The sequence below is a fragment of the Lithobates pipiens genome, unplaced genomic scaffold (genome assembly GCF_037356315.1).
Source record: "Lithobates pipiens isolate NorthernLeopardFrog02 unplaced genomic scaffold, aLitPip1_a1.2 Scaffold_16, whole genome shotgun sequence".
NCBI classification, from domain to species: Eukaryota; Metazoa; Chordata; class Amphibia; order Anura; family Ranidae; genus Lithobates; species Lithobates pipiens.
The window spans coordinates 156,508,324-156,534,495 of record NW_027507748.1 but is presented as its reverse complement, the minus strand read 5'-3'; the positions used below and the strand labels follow the sequence as shown (position 1 = coordinate 156,534,495).

General features: G+C 41.7%; 1 protein-coding gene across 3 annotated transcripts in view; it reads left to right on the top strand.

Moving 5' to 3' along the window:
• The window catches only part of ACOT9 (acyl-CoA thioesterase 9), a 45,910-nt gene that overhangs the window by 18,201 nt on the left and 1,537 nt on the right, over positions 1 to 26,172 (top strand). For all 3 annotated transcript variants that reach the window (XM_077480694.1, XM_077480693.1, XM_077480695.1), the window contains 9 exons: positions 3,176 to 3,259; positions 5,964 to 6,067; positions 7,066 to 7,139; positions 7,631 to 7,698; positions 10,022 to 10,133; positions 10,235 to 10,325; positions 12,331 to 12,416; positions 12,625 to 12,712; positions 24,456 to 24,606. In XM_077480694.1, coding sequence (XP_077336820.1) covers positions 3,176 to 3,259; positions 5,964 to 6,067; positions 7,066 to 7,139; positions 7,631 to 7,698; positions 10,022 to 10,133; positions 10,235 to 10,325; positions 12,331 to 12,416; positions 12,625 to 12,712; positions 24,456 to 24,606 — 858 coding nt within the window. The remainder of the gene's footprint in view (positions 1 to 3,175; positions 3,260 to 5,963; positions 6,068 to 7,065; positions 7,140 to 7,630; positions 7,699 to 10,021; positions 10,134 to 10,234; positions 10,326 to 12,330; positions 12,417 to 12,624; positions 12,713 to 24,455; positions 24,607 to 26,172) is intronic.

Below are 26,172 nucleotides of genomic sequence, written 5' to 3'. Positions count from 1 at the left end.
GTATAAAAACATTGTTCGTGGCGTGCGTTCCACGGGACCGGAAGTAACGCTTTTGGTTAACCTGTCTGAGATTTCGGATTTTAGGATCTGACACCACATCCATCATGCTTGTCTTCACAGAAGCCTATCCTACACACACCTAACAACTGTATTTTAATTTTCTCCATCACCTCATCCCCCACAGTTAGTACCTTTTTGGGTCATGAACAATGGACTCGTTAAAGTGAAAGCAAAGCTGGAGATCAGCTTTCACTTCAGGAAGAATAGTCTGCTTAGCTCAGTCATATGCCTTGTAAGTAACTGCAAGCATCATCCTCGGTGTGCACAGTTTATTACCTCTCCACCGCTGAAGATCGTTGTAATGGTACTAATTCCTCTGATGGGTGAATATAGGAACAATAAAAGTGGTCAGCCTTCGCGCCGCTAAGTGGTAATAAGTGACTAAAGTGGAACAAAATCCAAAATCAGATATAATGAAACACAGATGCTGTGAAAAAGAGCCTGAGTGATATAAAGTGCAAATGCTAACTAAAAAATGCAGCAGGACAAAATAGTGAGCACAAACTATCAAATAATGAATATAAAGGGGTGGGTCCTGCGCAAATCGTGCCACTCAAATAAAATACACAAATTCAAAATAATATAAATATGTGCATACATACAATGCCGTGAAAAAAAATATAGTCCAAAAAACAGCACGCATAAAAATATATAAAAAATATATAAAAAAATGGAAAAAAGGTTTAATGATAGAACAATAATAAAATGTCCGCTACTCAAGGCTCCCAGAACTCTCACCTTTAAACGAAGTGAATAAGCAAATCAAACAAACTCCAGGATTCTCTTATTTCATTCATAAATGATAAATAATAGCCATCAGGAAATCCAAAGGAGGGATGCAATGATACAATTCCGCCACTAGAGGGCCAGTCCCAGCTTCCAGAACAGGTGAAATGGATCTTCACTTCTATTTCACAGTGTATGGCTCAAAATAAGAGAGAGGAGGGGGAGAGAGAGAAACAGGAGACTTCCATAGTGTAGTAGTTTAAAAAACGGCAGGTAGATTTATTAAAAAGCAGTAAAGACTCTCACATTTTAATTGCAAAAACAAGCACAATCCCCATGAAGAAGTCACATGACGTAACGCGTAGGGATTGGCCAGAGGACGAACCGGAAGTAGAGTAAGGCGGGAGGAAGTTGTCATTATACCCTCTTCCTGGTTGTGCTTGTTTTTGCAATTAAAATGTGAGAGTCTTTACTGCTTTTTAATAAATCTACCTGCCGTTTTTTAAACTACTACACTATGGAAGTCTCCTGTTTCTCTCTCTCCCCCTCCTCTCTCTTATTTTGAGCCATACACTGTGAAATAGAAGTGAAGATCCATTTCACCTGTTCTGGAAGCTGGGACTGGCCCTCTAGTGGCGGAATTGTATCATTGCATCCCTCCTTTGGATTTCCTGATGCTTATTATTTATTATTTATGAATGAAATAAGAGAATCCTGGAGTTTGTTTGATTTGCTTATTCACTTCGTTTAAAGGTGAGAGTTCTGGGAGCCTTGAGTAGCGGACATTTTATTATTGTTCTATCATTAAACCTTTTTTCCATTTTTTTATATATTTTTTATATATTTTTATGCGTGCTGTTTTTTGGACTATATTTTTTTTCACGGCATTGTATGTATGCACATATTTATATTATTTTGAATTTGTGTATTTTATTTGAGTGGCACGATTTGCGCAGGACCCACCCCTTTATATTCAATATAGGAACAATGCCTCCTTGCTTGCTTCCTTTGTTTCCTATTCTCCCCCAGCCAGTGGATTGGAGAATTAATGGCCTTAGCATATTGATGAGGTCATACCTCTGCTTACCACCTGTAAGCTTGTTCAACTGTCTCTCCCTTTGCTGTGTAGGATATTACAAGACGTTTATATCAAGACAGTTTCAGGTTTAACCAAATCAGCCCCGGGAAGAATTTACCCCCCTTCCTGACCAGAGCACTTTTTGCGATTCGGCACTGCATCGCTTTAACTGACAATTGCGCGGTTGTGCGATGTACCCAAACAAAATTGACGTCCTTTTTTTCCCACAAATAGAGCTTTCTTTTGGTGGTATTTGATCGCCTCTGCGGTATTTATTTTTTGTGCTATAAACCAAAAAAAACGACAATTTTGAAAAAAATTATTTTTTTTACTTTTTGCTATAAATATCCCCAAAAAAATATATATAAAGATGTATTTATTTTTCCTCAGTTAAGGCCGATATGTATTCTTCTACATATTTTTGCTTAAAAAAGATCGCAATAAGTGTATATTGATTAGTTTGCGCAAAAATGATAGCGTCTACAAAATAGGGGATAGATTTATAGCATTTTTATTATTTTACTAGTAAAGGCGGCAATCTGCGATTTTCTTATTTATTTTCGTGACTGCAACATTATAGAAGACACATTGGACAATTTTGACACATTTGTGGAACCATTGGCATTAATACAGCGATCAGTGCCATTAACAATGCACTGGTTACTGTTATGTCACTGGCAGTGAAGGGGTTAACTGTGTTCCCTGGGAGGTGATTCTAACTGAAGTGGGAGGGACTAACTACAGGAAGTGACAGATCGTGGTTCCTAGCTAATATGGACACACGATCTGTCACTCCTTTCAGAACAGAACAGGGAAGTGTGTTCACTTGTCCCTGTTCTGTGTCCCCCCCCCCCCCCAAACCTCCTCTTCTGGGGTTGCCTGGTGGCGCTGTCTGCTCCTTCTCTTCAGTGTCTGCCTCCATAGCTTTCTATAGGGGCAGACATGAGGGCTTTCTACTGAGCTGGGCTCTGTGTGTTTTATAGACACACAGCCTGGCTCAGCCGTTAACCCCCCCCCCCCCACCCCTCCCGCTCCCTGCTAACTGGATTTGATTGACAGCAGCAGGCTCCCAATCAGGCTCAGGTAAGTAATTATTCCATCCTGCTCTTTTGAATTTTCTCATCAATGTGGTTGAAAATAAACAATGATATGACCTCCATTAGTAAAAAAAAATCTTAAATCTAAAAATTTTGAATGAAATTGTACTCGTGTATGGCCAGCTTATAACACTGTAGGCAGTCATAACAAGCTCTATGTTGAAGTATTTGAACGTTATTACAGTATATGCTGATTTTTGCTTTTCTGTACTAGTTCTCATCTGCTACACCCACACCAAGTGTGAATCACGTAACACATCTCCTCTTTCAATAGTCACTGCCTTAGTGGACAAGATTGGTGAGTGAAAAAACATACCTGAGATGAAAAATTGCAGATTTGGTACCAGTTCTGTTTTTTACTCAAACTCTATGATAATCCATTCACAGTAAATATTTGAAGTCAAGTAATTGATATCCATTGATATTCTTTGTATGGATGGTGGTGTGCATTATCTATTGCGGTTGCACCGATGTCATAAAAAAAAATTTTTTCCCTGCGAATACCAGTGTGATCTGAGCCCATCCATTTTGTATGGGCTCAAATGGTACCACAAAGGTTTCGATTTCAGGTATCAGAACATTTGCATGTGTCTAAGAACGTGCAAAAATGCTTAGTATCGCTATCCGTACAGGTATAGTATAGGTGCAACCCTATCTATCTATTATAGCACAATTCTTTTTTTTTTTTTTTTTTTTTTTTTTTAGGTAAATGTTTTATTAGGTATATTATACATTATATGGCTGTCAAAAAATCCCAAACATCAGATGTATCTGGTTGGATCTGTCGGATTACAATGACACAGCAGGGAGTATTACTTGCATGTGTGGATGGGGTAACCCATTGGGGTTTTTTTTTTTTTTTTTGCGATTGAAGAAATAAAAAAAGCATCTATGTCCAGCCTTAGATTTTTCAATCAGGCCAGGTAGGAGTGGGAAGACCAATACCCACTAATTGAAGTTCAACGCGAAACCAGACAAAATTTGAAGTGTGTGACCAAGTTGTCAATAGGTTTCACCATTGAAAGATTTCCCCTCGCCTGTTCTGATGGCAACTCCAAAAATATTAGATTTCCTTTCAACCAATGCTAAAACGGTTCCAATCTTTCCACATTCTAAAACAAAAAAGATTTTTCCATTAAAAAAAACATTTTATGCTGGTCACAAAATTCAACTTTTATAATCTTCTTCTTTAGATTTACCAACAACTATATGCTATGAGACACTAAGGCCCCTTTCACACTGGGGCGGTTTTCAGGCACTACAGCGCTAAAAATAGCGCCTGAAAAAACGCCCCCTTTCACACTGGAGCGGTGCGCTAACAGGATGGTGAAAGTCCTGCTAGCCGCATCTTTGGAGCGGTGAAAGGAGAAGTGTATTCACCGCTCCTAAACCACTCCTACCCTTTGAAATCAATGGGGCAGCGCAGCTATACCGTGTCAATTTGCTGTCCCCTCAAAATAACTCGACACACAGCCATTAATGTCTAAACCACTGGCAACAAAAGTGAGTACACCTCTAAGTGAACGTGTCCAAATTGGGCCCAATTTACCCTCCACGGTGTCCTGTGACTCAAGGTCTCAGGTGTGAATGGGGAGCAGGTGTGTTTAAATTTTCTGTTTATCGCTTTCACTCTCTCATACTGGTCACTGGACGTTCAACATGGCACCTCATGGCAAAGAATTCTCTGGGGATCTGAAAAAAGAATTGTTGCTCTACATAAAGATGGCCCAGGCTATAAGAAGATTGCCAAGACCCTGAAACAGCTGCAGCATGGTTGCCAAGATCATACAGCAGTTAAACAGGACAGGTTCTGCTCAGAACATGCTTTGCCATTGTCGACCAAAGAAGATTGAGTGCACATTCTCAGCGTCATATCCAGAGGTTGTCTTTGGGAAATAGACCTATGAGTCCTGCCAATATTGCTGCAGAGGTTGAAGGGGTGGAGGGTCAGCCTGTCAATGCTCAGACCATACGCCGCACACTGCTTCAAATTGGTCTGCATTGCTGTCGTGCCAGAAGGAAGCCTCTTCTAAAGATGATGCACAAGAAAGGCCGCAAACAGTTTGCTGAAGACAAGCAGACTTCTTGTCCAAGAACATGGATTACTGGAACTACGCCCCGTGGTCTGATGAAACCAAAATAAACTTATTTGGTTCAGATGATGTCAAGCGTGTGTCATGGCAACCAGGTGAGGAGTACGAAGACAAGTGTGTCTTACCTACAGTCAAGCATGGTGGTGGGAGTGTCATGGTCTGGGGCTGCATGAGTGCTGCCAGCACTGGGGATCTACAGTTCATTGAGGGAACTATGAATGCCAACATGTACTGTGACATACTAAAGCAGAGCATGATCCCCCTCCCTTCGGAGACTGGGCCGCTTGGCAGTATTCCAACATAATGACCCAAACACACCTCCAAGATGACCACTGCCTTGCTAAAGAAGCTGATGTTAAAGGTGATGGACTGGCCAAGCATGTCTCCAGACCTAAACCCTATTGAGCACCTGTGGGGCATCCTCAAACGGAAGGTGGAGGAGCGCAAGGTCTCTAACATCCAGCAGCTCTGTGAGGTCGTCATGGAAGACTGGAAGAGGACTTGTGATCTCCATGCCCAAGAGGGTTAAGGCAGTCATGGAAAATAATGGTGGCCACACAAAATATTGACACTTTGGGGCCAATTTGGACATTTTCACTTAGGGGTGCACTCACTTTTGTTGCCAGCAGTTTAATTGCTGTGTGTTGAGTTATTTTGAGGGGGTCAGAAAATTCGCACTGTTATACAAGCTGTACACTCACTACTTTACATTGTAGCAAAGTGTTTTCTTCAGTGTTGTCACATGAAAAGGTATAATAAAATATTTACAAAAATGTGAGGGATGTACTCGCTTTTGTGAGATTGTGTGTGTGTGTGTGTGTATAATAAATATATATATTATATAATTTTGTATGTATATGATAAATGCTTTGCTTTACTATATTACACTGTGTTTATTATATATTTCAGATCTACGCAAGCAGATCATTTCTCCTGACTGTGACATTAAGCTGACAGGCCATGTGTCATGGGTTGGGAAAACATCAATGGAAGTCAAAATGCATATGTTACAAGTATGTATTATGTAATAAATCAACTCAAAAAAATTAAAAACAAATAGATCTCCACACACCTACACGCTTTAAACGACAATAATTTTATTACCTTTAAAAAAGCGATATACATAGAAAAAAGCACCAATCCCTATATATATATATATATATATATATATATATATATATATATATATATATATATATATATATATATTTAGGCTAGAGGGGGAGGCCCCTAAGATAGAAAAAAGGGGGGGGGGTTCTCCTCAGTGGTCTAACCTTGCCCAAAAACTAAAACACAAACCGTGTCATAGGTGTATATGGAAACCCCCCCACAAATAGAAGGGACAACCAGATAACACGGTCTGCAGACCTAATCTCTCCCGTAGTATAGGAACACCCCCTAAATATACCTAATAACACATAGATCACCCATAAGTCAAGGGTCATGCAAACAATTCCTAGTGCGGGGCAGTGTATTCTTGAAAAACAGGTTATATCTCACTGTCCCACAGTGGAACAGAGCACAGCCTAAGATGCATTAGATGAAAAAACACTTGAAGGGCTCCCAATTGTCAGTCAGTCAACAAATACATGTGTATGTTATACATCCTCCTAATAGTCTTATCCTGATGAGTTGTAAATGACTTGAGAAATGGGAAGATATTCAAATACTCCAAGGACTATATGCACTAGCAAGTTGTCAATTGTCACCAAGTGTGAAACAGTAGTACTAATTCTCTATTTTAATAATATGAGATTATCCCTATAAACTGCAGGTAATTCTCATACTTAGTCATTAGTCACACATATAGCTATGAAATTGCTTCACAATCGCTGGTTTGTGTAAAATTTTCCACAAGGGTTTTTTTTTTTTTTATCTTAATGCATAGAATGTATTAAGATAAGATAAAAAAAATCTTCTGACTTTACAATCAGTTTAATTAGCCATGAAGCAGATTACTTGGCAAATAACTACATAACAGACCTTCTTTGTGTTTTTTTTATGGTTACAGCTTCATGACGGTGTTTACAGTCCTGTGTTGGATGCAACGTTTGTTATGGTGGCTCGGGATCCAGAAAACAGGAGGTAAATAGGTGCTGAATATAAATGGTTACATTTTCTACAGATCACCTTTATCCAAGAATGTGTATTGGGATAGCCTATTGTTATAATAAGTAGAGATAAGAATAACACAGCGCATAGAATTTTGAGAATTGCGTAAACTGTTGCATGTTTGTGGAGAGTCCACTAGATAATTACTGTGAGATGAATGGTCCAGCGTTTCAAAAGAATATAGTATAGTGATGATAATGTTGTTAAAGGTTGGGTTACCTAGGGAATGGACCACCATCAGCCGCCTTGGAGCCTGTGTTATTTTTATCTCTCTTCTGGTTTAACTTTGACTCCGTTGATATGCGCTTAGCAGCAGGAGCTTGGAACATTTATTGAATTGCTGGCATATGACTGCGTGCTGTGTTCTTTTGTAATATGTGTCCAGAGTGAGTGTAATAGCGCTGGACTTTTTAGTGGTTTTTGTTATAAAAATGTAACTTCTCATGACTTATTAATGTCCTTAGGCCAGCATTTGTTAATCCTTTAGTTCCTAATGGAGAAGAAGAGGAAAATCTTTTCAAGCAAGGGGAATGTAAGTGTTCATTTAACCCACCCTATCACAACTTTTTTTTTTTAACATGCAGGTACCTTTGGAATAACTTCGCTGTCCCAGGGAACCCCTAATAAAATATGCTATATCTACTATCTATCTAGATTACAGCACCTTAGTGTGATGGTCATTGGAAAGAATGCTCCTTACATTTGTGCTTGTTGGGGATTGCTAAAAGGTTCATTGTCAGTAGTTACTTATCTGAGAGGGAGGCATTGCTCAGGGAATGCCCAGCAATCTCTGGAGGAGCCCTATATTTCTATAGAAGCTTGGTTGAGAAAGGCTGATCTAACCTGATGGTTAAAACCATGTTTGAACAAATTAATTACATTTGTGCATTATTATCATGGCTTTATATGACATAAAGAAGAAAAGGGGGAGGTGGTGTGACCCACACTGTTTTATACTAAGCAGTTGACCAAGGTAACCGTCTAGTCATCTTCTAATTGTCATTCTTGTTGCATAGTAATGAGGAGCTAAGATGAAAACTAGAAAACATATTTGAGGCAATCCTGTCTAGATATATATTTTAACAACACCGTTATGAGTTATTTTACTGAAGCCTAGTATAGGTTTGAGAGACAAGAATCCACTAGTTCTTAGGAGTGGTGGCCCACCCCACCTATCCTGTCTACTCTGTACAAAAAAAGATCTGTATACTTGCTCTATTTTAGTCTACACCTGTACAGCTCCAGCTCCCGTGTTAGTGAGCACCTGCTGCAGGGGAGAGGAGTGCTGACAACAGCTATGGCTATGGGAGCCTATGGGTTAAGTCACAGATCCCAGAATACCCACCTGTTGTGGAGCGCTCAATGACATAGGACAGATGGACTTACTAAATAACATGACCAGTTTGGATAAAATAAAAAAAAGGTAAGTATACAGATCTTTCTTTACACAGTGCAGGTAGGAGGAGGTGGAGGGAATGTTTTTAAGAATATTATAGTTGGTATTAGACTTGCATTTCACTTTAACTTCTACTAAAATGATGATGGTCAAACATATTCAAGTTTAAAGTATTTGTTGAGCCTTTTAAAAAAAAAACAAAAAACTGCCAGCCGCTCTATTAGAGGCTGGCATACCACGCTGTGTAAATCCTTTCTAAAAATGAGCATTCTAAATAGCTATTTATTTCAGGTTGTTTACGTGACTCGCAGCTGTTTTTCCGCTCCGACACACGGCTACTGCTGGAGGGACTATGATCTCCCTCTGATGTCAGCTGGGGAGATCATGTGGCCACTCGGCACCTCTTGCAGAAGCCCTGTCTTGGAGCTGTAAAGCAGCTGCGACTCACGTGACCGTCCTGAAGACAGCTCTAAATAGCGTATGTATCGGCTTGCCGCGCCGGTGTATAACACGCACTCCAATTTAAGAGGGAAGTTTCAGGGAAAAACTTTTTCTTTTTTTAAATAAAAAAAAAAAAATCTTTTTCAATGGGGAGCAGCGGTGGAGGTGCAGTAAACACACCGCTCCTTCACCGTTCCAAAGAAGCTGCTGGCAGGACTTTTCCTGATGCCCTGCCAGCGCACTGCTCCATTGTGAAAGCCCTCGGCTTTCACACTGGAGACAATGGAGCAGCAGTTTGAGGGCGGATTGCAGGCGCTATTTCTAATGCTATAGCGCCTGCAAAACGCCCTCGTGTGAAAGGGGTCTAATGGTCAGTGAAAATCAATGCAGCCTGATTAGTGCCCATCTGCAGCTTCAGTGCAGCCTGTTCTGTGCTCATCTGCAGCCTGTTCTGTGCCCATCTCCCCTATAAATGCAGCTCACCATCTCATATGAAGTCACTGAGCCATCATCTGTTTCCTTGGCTCTCAGTTGACTGTCACATACACAGTCCTGCCTCTGCCATCTGCATTGGACCAGCTCCTTTGATAGACAGAACACTGGTCCAAAGCCGGTGGTGGAGGTGGGACTGTGTGTATGACGTGAGAGCCGAGTGGAGAGGAGATGACGGCTCTGTGATTTCCGGCAGAACTCGAAAATGCGTGTTATACACCGATAAATATGGTGGCTATTAAGATTGCTAATTTTTAGAAGGAATTTACAATGTGGTATGTCGGCCTCTAATAGATAGGCTGGCAGTAACAATATATTTTTTTTTTCAATAATAGCGGTGGGGGAGGGGGGGGGATGAGCAGAGCAGAGACAGAGAGGGTGCTGACAGGCAGGAAGGAGGGGGTTGGGGGGGGGGGAGAGCAGAGAGGACACGTTAAGGGCCACTGGGGGTTATTATAAAAACTAGTGCAAAACAGAAATTTCTAGTGTGTCATGTTTCCAACTAATGCTTTTTATCCTCTGACAGTGAATAAGTCGAGGCGAGTTGCGTTCAGTACTGCATCTCTTTTGAAAATGGCTCCAGAAGCAGAAGAAAGGAAAATTGTGCATGACATGTTTCTGAACACACTAGATACAAAGTATGTGCATAGGGGTAAATACAAGTCCTTTTGAATATGGATGGGGAAAGTATCTTTCTGGATTTTTTTCACAAATGTCGTCTTCTAATGTCATTCTATAGCACCGTGAGCTTCAGAAGTCGTGTATTGCCTCACAACTCGGTGTGGATGGAAGATGCTAAACTGAAGGGCTTGGAGATCTGTCACCCACAGGTATTATCTTTTTATCTTACATACTAATATATTTTTGCACTAACATAAATAAAAGGAATTGTTCTCCACTGCCACATTGTCATAGTAGCAGTTCTGGCCTTTCTTCTGAGCTGAAGAAAGTTAATGATGTTTGCATGCTTTAGGAATCCAGAAGCAGATTTCATTCAAGTGTTTGGGGATATGTGGTCTTGCCTCCCTGCTGAAGTGATTCTCTATTCTTATATTTAAAGTGAAAAGACATTGTCATAAAATTGGCAGTTATAGATGGTCATATAATTTAGAAACCTTGTGGAAATCTCTGCATTTAGCTAGTTGAAAACTTGAACTCTTTTTTTGTGTTATAAGAAAGTGATCCAAATGTCACTTCTCATGAAATGACACTGTTAAATGTTTTATACAGAATTAAGTTGCAAAAATAAACACTAACAATAAATTTTACAATATTAAAATCGTAGAAAGGATGAACCACCGCTCCAGAGTAATCCTCGGACTGAAGCTATGTCTTCTATTGATGAGCCCCATGTGCTGACCATTACACACACCATGAGCAAACAAGCAGGACAAAACTCTGGATAGCCGCACACTGGAAAAAGACTTGAAATCCCATAGCTATGAGTAAGCACTGATTACGGTGCGAAACGCGTCGTATTTTCCTGTATCTTGTTATTCTTTTCTTTTGCTGTGGATTTTTTGGTTTTGTTTTGATGTGACCCACGTTGTTTCAATTAAAGATGGGATTTCAAGTCTTTTTCCAGTGTGTCGGTATCCAGAGTTTTGTCCTGCTTGTTTGCTCATAGTATTAAAATCATATCAGTGCCCATCAGTCCTGACTTATCAATGCAGCCTTATCAGTACAGCATATCGGTGGCAATCAGTGCAACCTCATTAGTGGCCACCATTGCTACCTCATCAGTGGCCACCATTGCTACCTCATCAGTGGCCACCATTGCTACCTCATCAGTGGCCACCATTGCTACCTCATCAGTGGCCACCATTACTACCTCATCAGTGGCCACCATTGCAACCTCATCAGTGGCCACCATTGCAACCTCATCAGTGGCCACCATTGCAACCTCATCATTGGCCACCATTGCTACCTCATCAGTGGCCATAAGTGCCGACCCATCAGTGCAGCCTATCACTACATGGGGATTGCAGGGAGGCATTGTAAGGAGAGCCGGCCGGACACAGAGAGAGAAAGCATCTCCCGCTTTGATACATCTTGGATCTGAAATGCCAGCCCCTATCAAACAAAGTCCCGCCTCCTGGACCTATGATAGACAGCACACTGATTACATTTTCCAGCATTGGACCAGTGTGCTGTCTATCATATGAGGCAGACTTTGTTTGACAGCGGCTGGCTTTTCAGATCCAGGCTGTGTCACAGCAGGAAATCCTCTGTGTGATGCAGCCAGCTCTCCTCACAACCGTTTCCTGGCTGATCGCGGCTGGTGTGGGGGTGGAGAAAGACGTGTGGACTTTCAGACAGTTTTTTGTAAGGTTAAATAAAAGATGAAGGATAAAATATTATTAGTCTTTTCCAGCGGGAGATGTGTTTATGTATAAAATCAAAATACTTTTTTTATTTTGATGTTTTACAGTGTAGAAATTGATTGGATGAAATTTATTGGATAATTATCTTAATTTGCATTGAATTAGAAATAATGCAGTCCTATACAAAATCACAAATGGATGCATCATCAATATGCTTCAGCTGATAATTGTAAAAATCATGTGCATCTATGGCCAGCATTGGTATTTCTTCACAAACCTATGATTGTAAAATGTAATATACTTATTTTGCTATACATTGATGACATTGATAAGTTATACTGCTGTGTAGTTGGTGAACTATAAAAAACATTACCTGTGTTAATTTTGGAGTTGGAAGCTGGAACCATCCACAGTGTGTTGCTGTCACGTCTAGATCTGCTTTGCTGCAAATGTTCTAAAATATTTCTCAGTTCTGTGTGAGCTCAATGTTTGTTTTTTCTTCCAACTTAAGCAAAGGAACATCTTCAATAGGATATTTGGTGGTTTTCTAATGAGAAAGGCCTATGAACTGGCATGGGCTACTGCATGTTCCTATGGGTAAGTGATCTTTCCTTTTATCGTTAAAATATTTTTTACTCCCTTTCAGGATTTGTTTTTATATACACGTATAAGATTCTTTCAGCTGTGTACTACTACATGTCTTTTTCAAAACAGTGGGTAATGCATACCCTAATTTATTTCAGTGTCTGGTTATATGTATGTGTATAGAATATAAAAAAATGATTGCCACACCTTTCTCTTCTAGTGGATCTAGACCTTACGTTGTAGCCGTTGATGACATCATGTTCCAAAGGCCTGTGGAATTAGGTTCATTATTATTCTTATCCTCTCAGGTAGGGTTTTACACTTAATAGTTAAAGCTGTATGTATTTGCCCGTACAAATTACTATCTGACCATACAAGCTTTGTACAAGCAACTTTAAATTTGCCAAAACTATGTAATACAGGAACCTAGATCAGCTAACCCGTCAGGCAGGTGCTTGAACTATATAGTTGTTGGTAGATCTAAAGGTAATTGTACAATCATATTGTAGCCTGTGTGGTAAGCTTTAGATCTACCAACAAGTACAGTATGTAGAAGAAGCTACTACCTAATCTGACTATGCTGACTAATTGGATACAAATTGATTAGATAGTTTAGCTAGGTATGCCCCCCATAATACCAGGTTTTGGTAGATCTAAAGCTTATTGTAAAGAAAATGTACAGTAGAATTGTAATGTGTATAGTGAACTTAAATGTGATCGATATTTTTGTTTTAAAATCCTCCATGGGGCTGATCATAGCGTTCTAGGCCTTCCTATTATGCAACCAAGTTATTCTACACTGCCGGTTGTGACTCCCTATATTTACTGTGAATGTATTTCCCCGGTAACATGCGTATCGGGTCTTTGAATGCATTGTTCATGTCCCCCTTTTTTAAATTTCTGTCTTTGGGTTCTGTGCTGTGTGCAATACCACTTGTTATCCAGTATGTACTGGATGATTTACTAATGGTCTATGGTCAGGATGTTACTCAGGATGTTTCTCAGGGATTATATTACATACACTGGTCTTACCTCAGTGACCAACCACCCTTTCAGCAGTATAGACACTTGTTGTTCTTATACATTTTGGTGGCCTTGTGGAGTTTTGTACAGTGCATATTCTTTGTTAACTGTGATCTATTGTGGTTTTTCTTTTATGTACTGTGAAAACACAATAAATATCTGATTATAAAAAAAAAAGCCACAGGGCTAAGGTTTCAACCAGGTACTTATGAATAGGTAACACTTAAAGTACTTAGTCCACCCAATACTCATATATCAGTATTGGGCTAATGGGTTGATATAGCCATCTGCTTATTACATTTCCCAGTACCACCTACCTGCTGAACCTTTTTTGAGACTGTCCCATGGCTAGTTTACATCTTACATTACAGAAAAGTTGGAAGCATGGGGTATGAGACTGCATAGTGCAGGGGTAGAAATGGTGAATCCAGCAGGGAAAAACTGAGACCAGTAGTTGGTAATGGTGGGTTATCCTCGCGCTATAGTGGTAGAATTTGAGCAGGCTAGTGTGGTTGCAGCAAAAACACTGACAGAGGTGCAAACCCTCCCCTCAAAGTGATAGTAAGTAAAAAATAGATGGTGTTGCGCTCCACGCCAAATAAATTAAATCTAATAACACAATTGATAAATAATCGCATAAAATCTTGAAGACGCACTCATGCGATTAAAATTACTATTAATTATAACTACAAACTTTAGTGCAAAAAATTAATGCCAAGTGATTAATACAGTGCTCGGAGTAAAGCTAGTTCCTACTATTATTCATGAATGAAGGAACTAAAATGATCTATACAATCATAATAAAGTGCCAGATAAAAAACGCAGATCTTAATAGAAATACTTCAAAAGAATCGTGACATCAAACAAATCTGTGTCAGTCCATGAAAGTGCATCCAAGTGCCAACATGTGTGCAAAACTTATATATAACAAAACCATATATAATAAATACACAATAAAAAGAATATAGAACGGTGTGTGAAAAGTATGTATCACAGAGTACAAAGACAATAGTCCAACAAACGTGATTGCTAAAAGTGTCTCTAAATTAACATAAAAAACTAAGTAATAAAGTTCATGCAGGAAATGAAATAAATCCACGCTGTGCTATGTGAAGAAATTAATCCTGTGAACGACCCCGGGATAATTCCACCAGTGATCTTGCAGCTCCTTAAACGTGGGTGCTCACACACTGAGTGCAGTGGGTACCTTACCTCACTGCTGTCAGTCAGACAGCAATATGCTCCAATATAGCGGTTGTGTCCTCAAATGGGATGTATGTCCTCAGTGGGTGTAGGGATACTCCAATACTTTGCGGTGTATATCCTAAATGCAGTATGGGCGCCCCCAAAACTGAAGTATTTCTATTAAGATCTGCGTTTTTTATCTGGCACTTTATTATGATTGTATAGATCATTTTAGTTCCTTCATTCATGAATAATAGTAGGAACTAGCTTTACTCCGAGCACTGTATTAATCACTTGGCATTAATTTTTTGCACTAAAGTTTGTAGTTATAATTAATAGTAATTTTAATCGCATGAGTGCGTCTTCAAGATTTTATGCGATTATTTATCAATTGTGTTATTAGATTTAATTTATTTGGCGTGGAGCGCAACACCATCTATTGAGACCAGTAGTTGATTCAGCAAACCAGGGTCAGTTCATAACTGAAATATCAGTATTTTGAGGCCTGACCTTTTTCAATAAAAATTGTACTAAGGAAAATATGTGGACTACCATTGCTACCCTTGCTCTGAAAATGCTACTTGCCTTGCTGGCATGCTCATCCAATGGTTTCTAGTTGCTGACCTAGGACAAGTTTGTACACAGGTTCTGACATCAGTCAGACATTACTGGCTGCATGTTTGTTTTGGGAAAGTAACTCAGAAGGTACAGGAGACAGGCAAACAAGCATTTTCAGAATGGGTCAGGACTGATCACATATTTCTCTGCAGGTTTCTTTAATTATCTGTGTATCACCAAGAAGGACATGCTAACCTTCTTGGGGGTCATTGATCAATGTGTCAAGATGCTTCTAAATATGCAAGTATGCATTAAAAAGATAGTTCTATCTTTCAAATGTAAGAGCTATTTTTTTTCCACTAATAATCCTTTTATTTTATAGTGACCAACTTCTGGCAATACTATTTTCTCTTATATTCACCGACCGACACAGCTCCTCTCTGTAGTCAGTCGGTGAATATAAATGGGTTGTATAGCCTGCCATTAGGAGAAACTAGGCAAAATTGTTACACAATACACAGAACTTTAATCCCGCCCCAGTGATTAAACTGCCGGCTGGGTGACAGGCTGGTTAATGATATCCTTGTGGTCTCCCCAGTCCGGCCATCGAGCGTGAGCAGGCCGCAGCTAAGACTCGGCAGGCCACGACATGCCTCAGCTCCAGAGGTGGTCAGTGAGCTTCAATGCTCCGGGGTATACATATGACCGGGCTACTGATGTCTGGATCACAGTATGCCGGGCCAGCAGCTACCCTGAAACTGCGCAGGAGTAGGTCTGTGATGGAATGTCTTCCAGCTCTTCAGGACTGGTAAGTACGGCTCTCCCTGCTTCGGTGGGGGTGAGCAGCTGAGCATTCCCTGGGGGGTCGATTCGGGGGCCACCTCACCTCCCTATCTTCTCTCCCAAGTCCCTATCACCCCTCCCCCCCCCCCTCTGAGGGGGGTGTCTGCATGCGCTGCGGGCGGTGTGTGTGTGTGTGTGTGTGGGTCGCGGTTTCTCACCTGTGGGGGCTCTGTGCGGCTGGCGTTAGTCCTGGTCCAGGTCTGGGGGTCCAAAACAAGGTGCTTGCGGACTATCTGAGTCGACAGATGCTGGACCCAGGAGAATGGGCATTGCATTCGGAGGTGTTCCGGCTGCTGTGCCTGAAATGGGGCACACCAGATGTGGATCTACTGGCCTCCCGTCTCAATCGGAAGGTACCGAGATTCGTGTCCAGGACCGGAGATCCGTGGGCAGACGCGCTGATGGCTCCGTGGGATCAGTACCAGCTGATCTACACCTTTCCTCCGCTAAAACTATTGTCACGTCTGCTTCGCAGAGTGGAAGCTGAGGGGATTCCAGTAATCCTGATTGCCCCAGATTGTCCTCAGCGGGCCTGGTACGCAGACCCGGTGCGCCTGGTGGCAGACGCTCCCTGGTGACTGCCGTTGCGAGAGGACCTCCTATCTCAAGGTCCAATCTTTCACCCTGCTTTACCATTGCTGGCTTTAACAGCCTGGCTGTTGAAAGCCTGGTATTGAGGAACCGGGGTCTGTCGGACTCGGTGATTCCAACTATGCTGAGGGCACGGAAATCTTCTTCCAGGAAGATATATATTGTGTGTAGTACCTCTGCGCTGGACCCTATAGGTATAATATGAAGGGAAGATGGGCTACTGCTGCACACACTGATAAAGGGGAAAACTCTGACCTCAATAAAAACAAATGAAAAGGTAAAAGTGCTGCGCTGTATAAGGAAAAGGGGGGAGGGGGCAAGGGGAAAAAAAGGGGGGGAGGGGGAGTGGATGATCGGGGGTGGATGAAAAAAAAAAAAAAAAAAATATATATATATATATATATATATATATATATATATATATATATATATATATATTTTTTTTTTACATAAAATAATTAATCGTGAACACAATGTATATTCCCTATGGTAAATGAAAGATCAAACTACAATTGATGGGTGAAAATTGTGAATCAAAGTGTCATAGGGATCTATATAAGATACACTAACAAGTGCTAAAAATGCAAAAAAACTTCAAATAAAGGCTCAAAGTGACTAGTGCACACACAAATAAAATGATCAAATAAAATAATCACATTCAAAAATAAATCCGAAGCAATCCGTATAAATAAAGTGATAAGTGCCAATAAGTCCAAATAATTGGTCGCATGGATGAAAACACTGGAAGTAAAAGCAGTGCAACTATTGCTGTCGTGTTGTTCAGGCAACAGATAAGCCATATTTTATAATTCAGTGGCACACTCCTCCTTTCTCCTTCGTGGGATAAATGGGTGGATGTCCCCTTACCTTACCACTGTAAGGTTACAGCGTATAACAACATATGATGGTCACTATGAAGCTTCCCTTCTCTTTATACACACTGTACACACTGATTATCATTATATCAATCGCCAGGTGTGTTAATGATAATCAGTGTGTACACCCATTCACTTGGGGCATGGACCACAACAAAATGGAGACCATCACCTATTTACTCCCACTGTAGTATCTCCAGCGTATGGTAGATGGTAGATAAGAAAATTGCCGCGCTGACACTTCCGGTCACACTTCCTGTTATGATAGACAAGAAAATGGCCACGATTGTATTTACGGCCACCGGACTTCAACAAAATGGCCACCGTAATAAGCAAAATTAGGGTATATAAAGGACACTTCTTTCTCTCTGTCTATTCCCTGAAGAAGTCACGTGACGGTGACTAACACGTGCGGAAAGAGAGAGAGAGAGACACCGCAAGTGACACCTAGACCCGCTGTCCATCGTTTTATTTACATTCTATGCCTGTTTTTAACTTCCAAAATGTGAGTAGCTAGATTACTTTATTAAATAAAAAAAACGATTGATGAAAATACTACACTATCTGGCAACGTTTCTTACATTTTATGAGGTTCATCTGCCACCATACCATCCGATATAAAGAGAAGGGAAGCTTCATAGTGACCATCATATGTTGTTATACTCTGTAACCTTACAGTGGTAAGGTAAGGGGACATCCACCCATTTATCCCACGAAGGGGAAAGGAGGAGTGTGCCACTGAATTGTTTGCATGATTTGGACAGCACAAAATATGGCTTATCTGTTGCCTGAACAACACGACAGCAATAGTTGCACTGCTTTTACTTCCAGTGTTTTCATCCATGCGACCAATTATTTGGACTTATTGGCACTTATCACTTTGATTATACGGATTGCTTCGGATTTATTTTTGAATGTGATTATTTTATTTGATCATTTTATTTGTGTGTGCACTAGTCACTTTGAGCCTTTATTTGAATTTTATTTGCACTTTTAGCACTTGTTAGTGTATCTTATATAGATCCCTATGATACTTTGATTCACAATTTTCACCCATCAATTGTTGTTTGATCTTTCATTTACCATAGGGAATATACAATGTGTTCACAATTAATTATTTTTATGGTGTAATATATATATATATATATATATATATATATATATATATATATATATATATATATATATATATATATATATATATATATATATATATATTTTTTTTTTTTTTTCATCCACCCCCGATCATCCACTCCCCCTCCCCCTTTTCCTTATACAGCGCAGCACTATTACCTTTTCATTCCAGGAAGATATACCATCGTACGTGGAAGGCATATATCTCCATGTGTGAGGAGAAGGGGTGGCATCCGCGCTCCTTCACTATATCCAATTTTCTTAAAGCCTGAGTGCTTTTTTCGCCGCTGTCCTCTTGTGGCAGCATTACACGTGCTTTCACTTGCTGCTTCCTGTGTCCACTCTGCGTGCAGGTCGCTGGATGGCTCTTTGCTGAATGCTGAAGCTGCTCTGCAGATCGTTGCACCGCTGTTTATAGCTGCTGCTGACACAGTTTTCTCCTCTCTGCAACTGGGAACCTCCTAGGGACTACAGGCACTGCTATGGCTGTCACAGAACGCCCCAGGGTGGGGAGTTTAGCACTAAGTAACCCCCCACCCCACGCGGAGGCAGCAGAAGGATGGGACCTTCACTGTCCTAATTCCCCTTGCAGGCGGCAGACAGGCTAGGGTCAGCATGGCTTCAGAAACTGGTGTTTCTTCCCCCGAAATCCAGGCTATAGCAACCGGGTCACCTGCAGTTAGCGCGGTGCGCATGGACACCCTGACGTCAGTCCTTGACTCCTATGTTGCTAAGATAGAGGCGGCACGTGGCAGGAAAGGTGGACGTGCTCTGATCTATCAGACGTGGCTGACCAGGACCGTTCGTACAGTGAGGATGATTCCCCGTCCGGGGCCGGGCGCGACAAGGTGCTTGTTGGAGCACTTATCACAGCTGTGCGTGATACCCTGAAGATTCGGGAGCCAGCAGATTCCTCTGCTGATGTACCGGTTCCCTTTGGGTCCCGCAAGCCAGCATGTTCACCTAAGACAGGGGTTGACAAATTTGCTTGGAATCTAGGAGCCAGCTAAAAAAGTTAGGAGCCAGGTCCGTGACGGCGATCTGGACCTGTCCCTGGCCTGACATGGAGACGAGTGAGGGGAAGATAGCCCCCAGCCCCCCACCTGTCTCCAAGTCATTGCCCATAGCTCTTAGAGGGACATTTTTAAATTGCATTTTAGTGTAAATATGAGATGTGAGGTCTCTCTGACCCCAGATCTCATATATAAAAGAGGACCTGTCATGCTTTTTTCTATTACAAGGGATTTTTACATTCCTTGTAATAGGAATAAAAGTGACACACACTTTTTTTTTTTTAAAAGAACAGTGAAAAAAATAAAAATAAAAGTTAAAATAAGAAAAAAATAATGTTTTAAATGCGCCCTGTCTTGCCAAGCTTGCGTGCAGAAGCGAACGCATATATGAAAGCGGTGTTCAAACCACGCATGTGAGGTATCGCTGCGATCGGTAGAGTAAGAGCAATAATTCTAGCCCCAGACCTCCTCTGTAACTCAAAACGTGCAACCTGAAGAATTTTTTAAACATCGCCTATGGAGATTTTAAAGGGTAAAAGTTTGTCGCCATTCCATGAGCGGGCGCAATTTTGAAGCGTGACATGTTGGGTATCGATTTACTCGGCGTAACATTATCTTTCACAATAAAAAAAAATAAAAAATTGGGCTAACTTTACTGTTGTCTTTTTTTTTTTATTAAATAAAAATTTTTTCCCCCAAAAAAGTGCGCTTGTAAGTCCGCTGTGCAAATATGGTGTGACAGACAGTATTGCAACGACCACCATTTTACTCTCTAGGGTGTTAGAATAAATAATATATATATATATATATATATATATATATATATATATATATATATAATATATATATATATATATATATATATATTTTTTTTTTTTTTTTTGTTTTGTTTAGGGGTTCTAAGTAAAGGGATGGAGAAAGACTGGCCCATTAGCATTGTTGGTTGTAATTCCAACGGCCACCACAAGAGGGCGCCAGATTCCAGAAGGAACCATAGGATCACAGAAGGCCTCAAAGCCGGGGGCTCAATTACCGGCCGCCTGCGGCGTGGCCCGACGCGATCGCGCGGGGGGGGGGTCCACGGAGACGGGATACCCCCAGCTATGCTGCCCCAGGCGCAAGGTCGCTGATTCTAGTCGCCAATGCGACCTGGCGACCGGGTTTTGTCGAGCACTGACCTAAGATGTTCCCGTATTTGACTTATTTTGACAAATTCATCTACAGGGAATGGGGTCGCCCGCAACTGACCTTTTCGGTCCCCAGAAATCTGTTGGTGCGTTACCCCTTTTGAGGAAAGCCTTCTCAAAAAGTGGTCGGCTCCTCCAGTCGTGGACCCCCCAGTGTCTAGGTTAAATAAAGTAATCACGATTCTGATTGAGGGGACTCCTGCATTCAAAGATCCCAAGGACAGGAAGGCCGAGGCAGTGGCTTGTTCCTTGTTTACAGTTGTGGGGTCGGCCGTGCGACCTGTACTTGCATCCGCAGTGGTGTCGCAGACACTGACTGAGTGGGCAAAACGCTTGCACCGCGAATTGGGAGAGCAGAATGCCTCCCCGGTCTGCTTAGAGCTAGCAGACCAACTAGTGCATGGCCTTAAGTATGTTTGTGACATGGCCCTGGATACTCTTCCCCTGTTATCCTGGGCTTCAGTGTCAGCCGTGGTTCTGAGGCGCCTCATTTGGCTGAAATGCTGGTCTGCTGACCAGGCATCCAAGAAAGCCCTGACGGATCTTCCCTTCCTTAGCGACCGGCTCTTTGGAGCCGTGTTGGAAGACATTATTAAGAATGCCACGGGTGGTAAGAGTACTCTACTCCCACAGGCCAGGAAGGCTAAGGAGCCACGCCGTAGCCAAAGGCCCTCCTTTTCCGCTCACAAGACGGCTTTTTCGTCCTCCCGGAGCTTCGGCAAAACGTCCCCAGCCCGACAGGACTCCCACGGACGGTCAGAAGCGTCCCTGGACCCGCAAGCCTAACTAGCCTGCGAACAAAAGTGCTACCGCATGAAGGTTTGCCCCCACCCATGTCTCGGGTGGGGGGTCGTCTTCGGGAGTTTGCAGCCCGGTGGACCTCCCTGTTATCCGACCAATGGGTCTGCGATCTGATTTCCACAGGCTACAAGATAGTTTCTCTCTTGGCCGCCAAACAGATTCTTCCCCTCCAGCATACCAGTGTCCCCGGTTCGCCGGGAGGCCCTGTTAGGGGCGGTGAGGGACTTGCTGAATCAGGGGGTGATTGTACCAGTTCTGGAATTGGAACGCTTCCAGGGGTTCTACTCAAATCTGTTTGTTGTTCCCAAGAAGGAAGGGGTACGTCTAATCTTGGACTTGAAGGCCCTCAATCACTTTGTGAAAGTGCAGAGGTTCAGGATGGAATCAGTTCGCTCAGTAGTCGCTGCACTCCATCAAGGGGACTTCCTGGCGTGCTTGGACATCCAGGATGCGTACCTGCACATACCCATATGCCTTTCGGCATCAAAAATTTCTGCGTTTGGCAGTCGGGGAAGCCCACTACCAGTTAGTGGCTCTTCCTGGGCATCAGCCCCCCGAGTCTTTACCAAGGTACTGGCTCCAGTTTTGGCGTTGCTGAGACAACGCGGGAAGAGCGACATGTGCCAGCCCTGTCGGCCATTTACATCCCAGGGGTGGAAAATTGGCAGGGATCACACAGATTGTAGTCCAAGCCTACGCCTTGAAGCGGCAGGTGTCTCCCTTTCCAGTCACGGCCCACTCTACAAGAGCAATCGGAACGTCTTGGGCCTTCTGACACCAAGCGTCTGTCGCTCAGGTGTGTAAGGCGGCGACCTGGTCGACTGTCCATACATTTACCAAGTTCTACAAGGTAGACGTCAGTGCATCGGCTGATGCTGGTTTTGGCCGCAAAGTTTTGCAGGCGGCCGTGTAGCTGCTATTGAGTTTTTTCCTGGTTTTTCGATAAAAACACAGTACTGTTAATGCAGTGTTGCATTACTTCCGCAATGTTGCAGTCTTGGGGCTCACTCCTGTTAAGGATGCCTGGTTATATGGGGGAGTTTTCCACACACACTGCTGTTTTTTCGTGGGTTTAGTTTTCACTAGTTCCCACTTGCCATGGTGGAAGAAGTTTTAATGCTGTTTTTCCCACCCCTCGTTTGGCACTGCTTGGGGACGTCCCATTTAGTTACAGAGAGGAGCTGTGTCGGTCGGTGAATATAAGAGAAAATAGGATTTTTGTACTCGCCGTAAAATCCTTTTCTCTGTAATTCACCGACACAGCACCCACCCCTCCTTTTTTCTACGTTATACTACTTGTTGACATACTGAAGCTGCTGGGAGCAGGAGGAGGGTTGATAGCACAGGGTCCGCCCCCCTGGGGCGGGATTAAAGTTCTGTGTATTGTGTAACAATTTTGCCTAGTTTCTCCTAATGGCAGGCTATACAACCCATTTTAGTTCCAGAGAGGAGCTGTGTCGGTCGGTGAATTACAGAGAAACCGATTTTACTGTGAGTACCAAAATCCTATTTTTTTTTTAGCTACAACATGAGGGCGCGTGTCCCACTGCACCATGCCAACTGGTCTTTAAAACCTAGCTTTTATTAGTTCACAAAATATTGAAAAAGTGTGTGAAAGAATGTATTGTGTTTTCACTTAAAGGGGTCACCTCAAAAAATGAAAGACGAGAGATTACCACAGTTGTCACTGTCTAACCATGGTTCTTTAATACTGCAAATATCTTCCCTGCTTCTTGATCTGCTGGCTTTGCAGCAAACAGTCCATCTAAAGGAGGCTACTTTAATACCCTACCTGTCAATACAATAAATAACCTGACAGATGCCTATAAGCTGTTTAAAATAAATATCTTTCAACAGTTCTACAGCTCAGCTCAGATAATTGTATCCAGCCAATCTGTCTATACTGGTAGTGCTACAATTGCTTCCTTGTTATAGATAATATGCCCTCTCCAATGAGCACCATTCATCTCTCATCAAACCGAGGTGCTATACCCCCCCAATGAGCCATTTGGCGAGTTTTGGTTGTGGGTTTACATGGCTTCATTGGGGGTATAACACCTCGGTTTGAGAGCTGAATGGTGGTCATTAGAGAGGGCATATTCTCTACAACAAGGTAGCAATTGTAGCACTACCGATATAGACAGATTATCTGGAGCAGAGCTGTCGATGTGGATACTACAGATAGAACTAATCATACAATTATCTCAGCTGAGCTGTAGAACTGTTGAAAGATGTTTATTTTAAACAGCTTCTAGGCATCTGTCAGGTTATCGTATTGACTGGCAGGGTACTAAAGTAGCCTCCTGCAGATAGACAGTTTGCCGCAAAGTCAGCAGATCTGGTAGTTCTACTATGCAACCAGAGAGATCCTGTTCAGAATAAGAAGCAGGGAAGATATTTGCAGTATTAAAGAACCATGGTTAGACAGTGACCACCGTGATAATCTATCATCATTCATGTTTTGAGGTGACCCCTTTAAGTAAAAACACGATACATTCTTTTACACACTTTTTCAATATTTTATTTGTTAACTAATAAAAGTTAGGTTTTAAGACCATTTGGCTTGGGTGCGCCCTCGTGTTGTAGCTAAAATGTAAGAGCTAGGTGAAAGCCTTGGATATTATGTTACCAACTGCTATTGGGCTCAGCTCACCAAGGTGATTTATAATAAGTATTGTGTGTGTGTTATTTTCAGCCGCATGAATGTTTACTTTCAGCTGTAACTTTGTGAAATTAGTCTGGTTACTGAAGATATGAAGAAAACATGCATTTCTATAAAGATTTCTTTGTCCAGTTACATAATTTCAATTAATCTGGGCACGTGTTCTGCTTTCATTGTAGGTGTGCTATACAGAGAATAACTATATTCAGATTCGAGTCCACAGTGAAGTTTCGGATCCCATCACTAGGGAACATCACACAACTAACATCTTTCACTTTACATTTATGGCAGAAGAGGAAGTGCCGCGCATTGTACCAAAGACATATGGAGGTGAGAGGACCTCAATCTGGTATTCTTTTTATTGCATTGAGAATTTTCAATAAGTAAACACATAGCATTTGATGTACTAAAGGAGTAGAGTAAATCTTTACTTTGAAAAGCGAATAATGGTAAATATGACAGACTAGTGTTCACTTGAAATACTCAAAAGAAAAAAAAAATACATTCTTGTTAGCTCATGATTGCTTGATTTTAAAATTAGTTTTTTTTTTTGGTTTTTTGTTTGTTTTGTTTTTTACTAAGATCAGTGAAAATTCACTTTGCTAAGTGAATGCTCTATAATCTATTAGTAAATCAACCTCTATAAAGCAGATTGAGCTCCAGCTTTTAGTGAAATTTTGAATAGATTGTTTGTTTAGACCAAGTTACTCCAAATGAACTATTTACTTCATCATCGGCAGCTGCTAGGATCACTGTATATAGCCTCATCTACATAGAGTATACAGTGCTGTGTTCTGGCAGTTGGACATCATCTTTCTGTCCCACTCCTGAAACAAAATCAAGTTGGGCTGAGTGGTGCCCGGCCTTTTACAGGGATCTTTGTAGTCTATGAATGAATACAAAGCTTCCTCTGATTGGCTGAGGAAGAGAGGTGAGCTGATGTTGTCACAATCTCAGACTTCGTCAAATCAGAGGAGGCTTTGTATAGAATACAAAGTTCCTTATGAAGGGCTGAGCACTGCTCAGCCCAACTTGCTTTTGTACCAATCGATCGAATCTCGGCCAGTTCAGCAGGAACAAGGCAAGATTCAATCCATCTATAGGCAGGCCAATTGTATCGACTTTGGTACAACCAGCATGTCGTATTTGTAGCAGTAATTGCTGTGTTCTCCAGGCAGAAATGGCTCCCTGCACCCTCCCCCACCTGGTGAATGCAATAGCTTTGTGGGAGGCATTGCTCCATACTGACTCGAGCAATGTTTTGTTTTGTGCAGCAACCTGTGGTTGCTGAAAAGAAAATCTCATAATCTATGGCTTGCTTTACCATGAGTGCCCTCACTCCCCCTTCCAGCACTAGAGTTTCAAGCACTCTACAGTATCTATTTTGGAGGCACAGAGTATACATTTTAACAAGAAGTAAAAGAAAAATTCTCAAAACGTTTTTTATATGAATTGCAGGTTTGCCTTAAGCAATTAATTTAGTTAAAGTGGATCTTCACTCTTTTTCTAGTTTTATAGAATATTGCTTCCTCTTGCCTTCTTTCACACGGTTGCAAACTTTTAAATACCTGTTTTTAATGGTCAACCAGGAGCTTCCATCTTTTTCACCCAGGCAAAAATGACATAACCCCAGCTGTCAGTAGCCTCCTGGGATACCACATCATTCATCTCAGGAGGCTTCAGGGCAATCTATAACAGATTTGCATGCTATAGGCATACCATAGGAACCCAGAAGAGACAGCAGCCCCCTGGAGACATACAAGATGAAGGTGGGTGCATGGGACAGGAACCTGGGAGCTGGTTTCGCTAGGCTAGTAAGTATGTTTTTGCAGCATAGAAAAGACCAGCTGTAAGTGACACATTAATTGTATTTGTGTGGGGGGGGACAATGCTGTT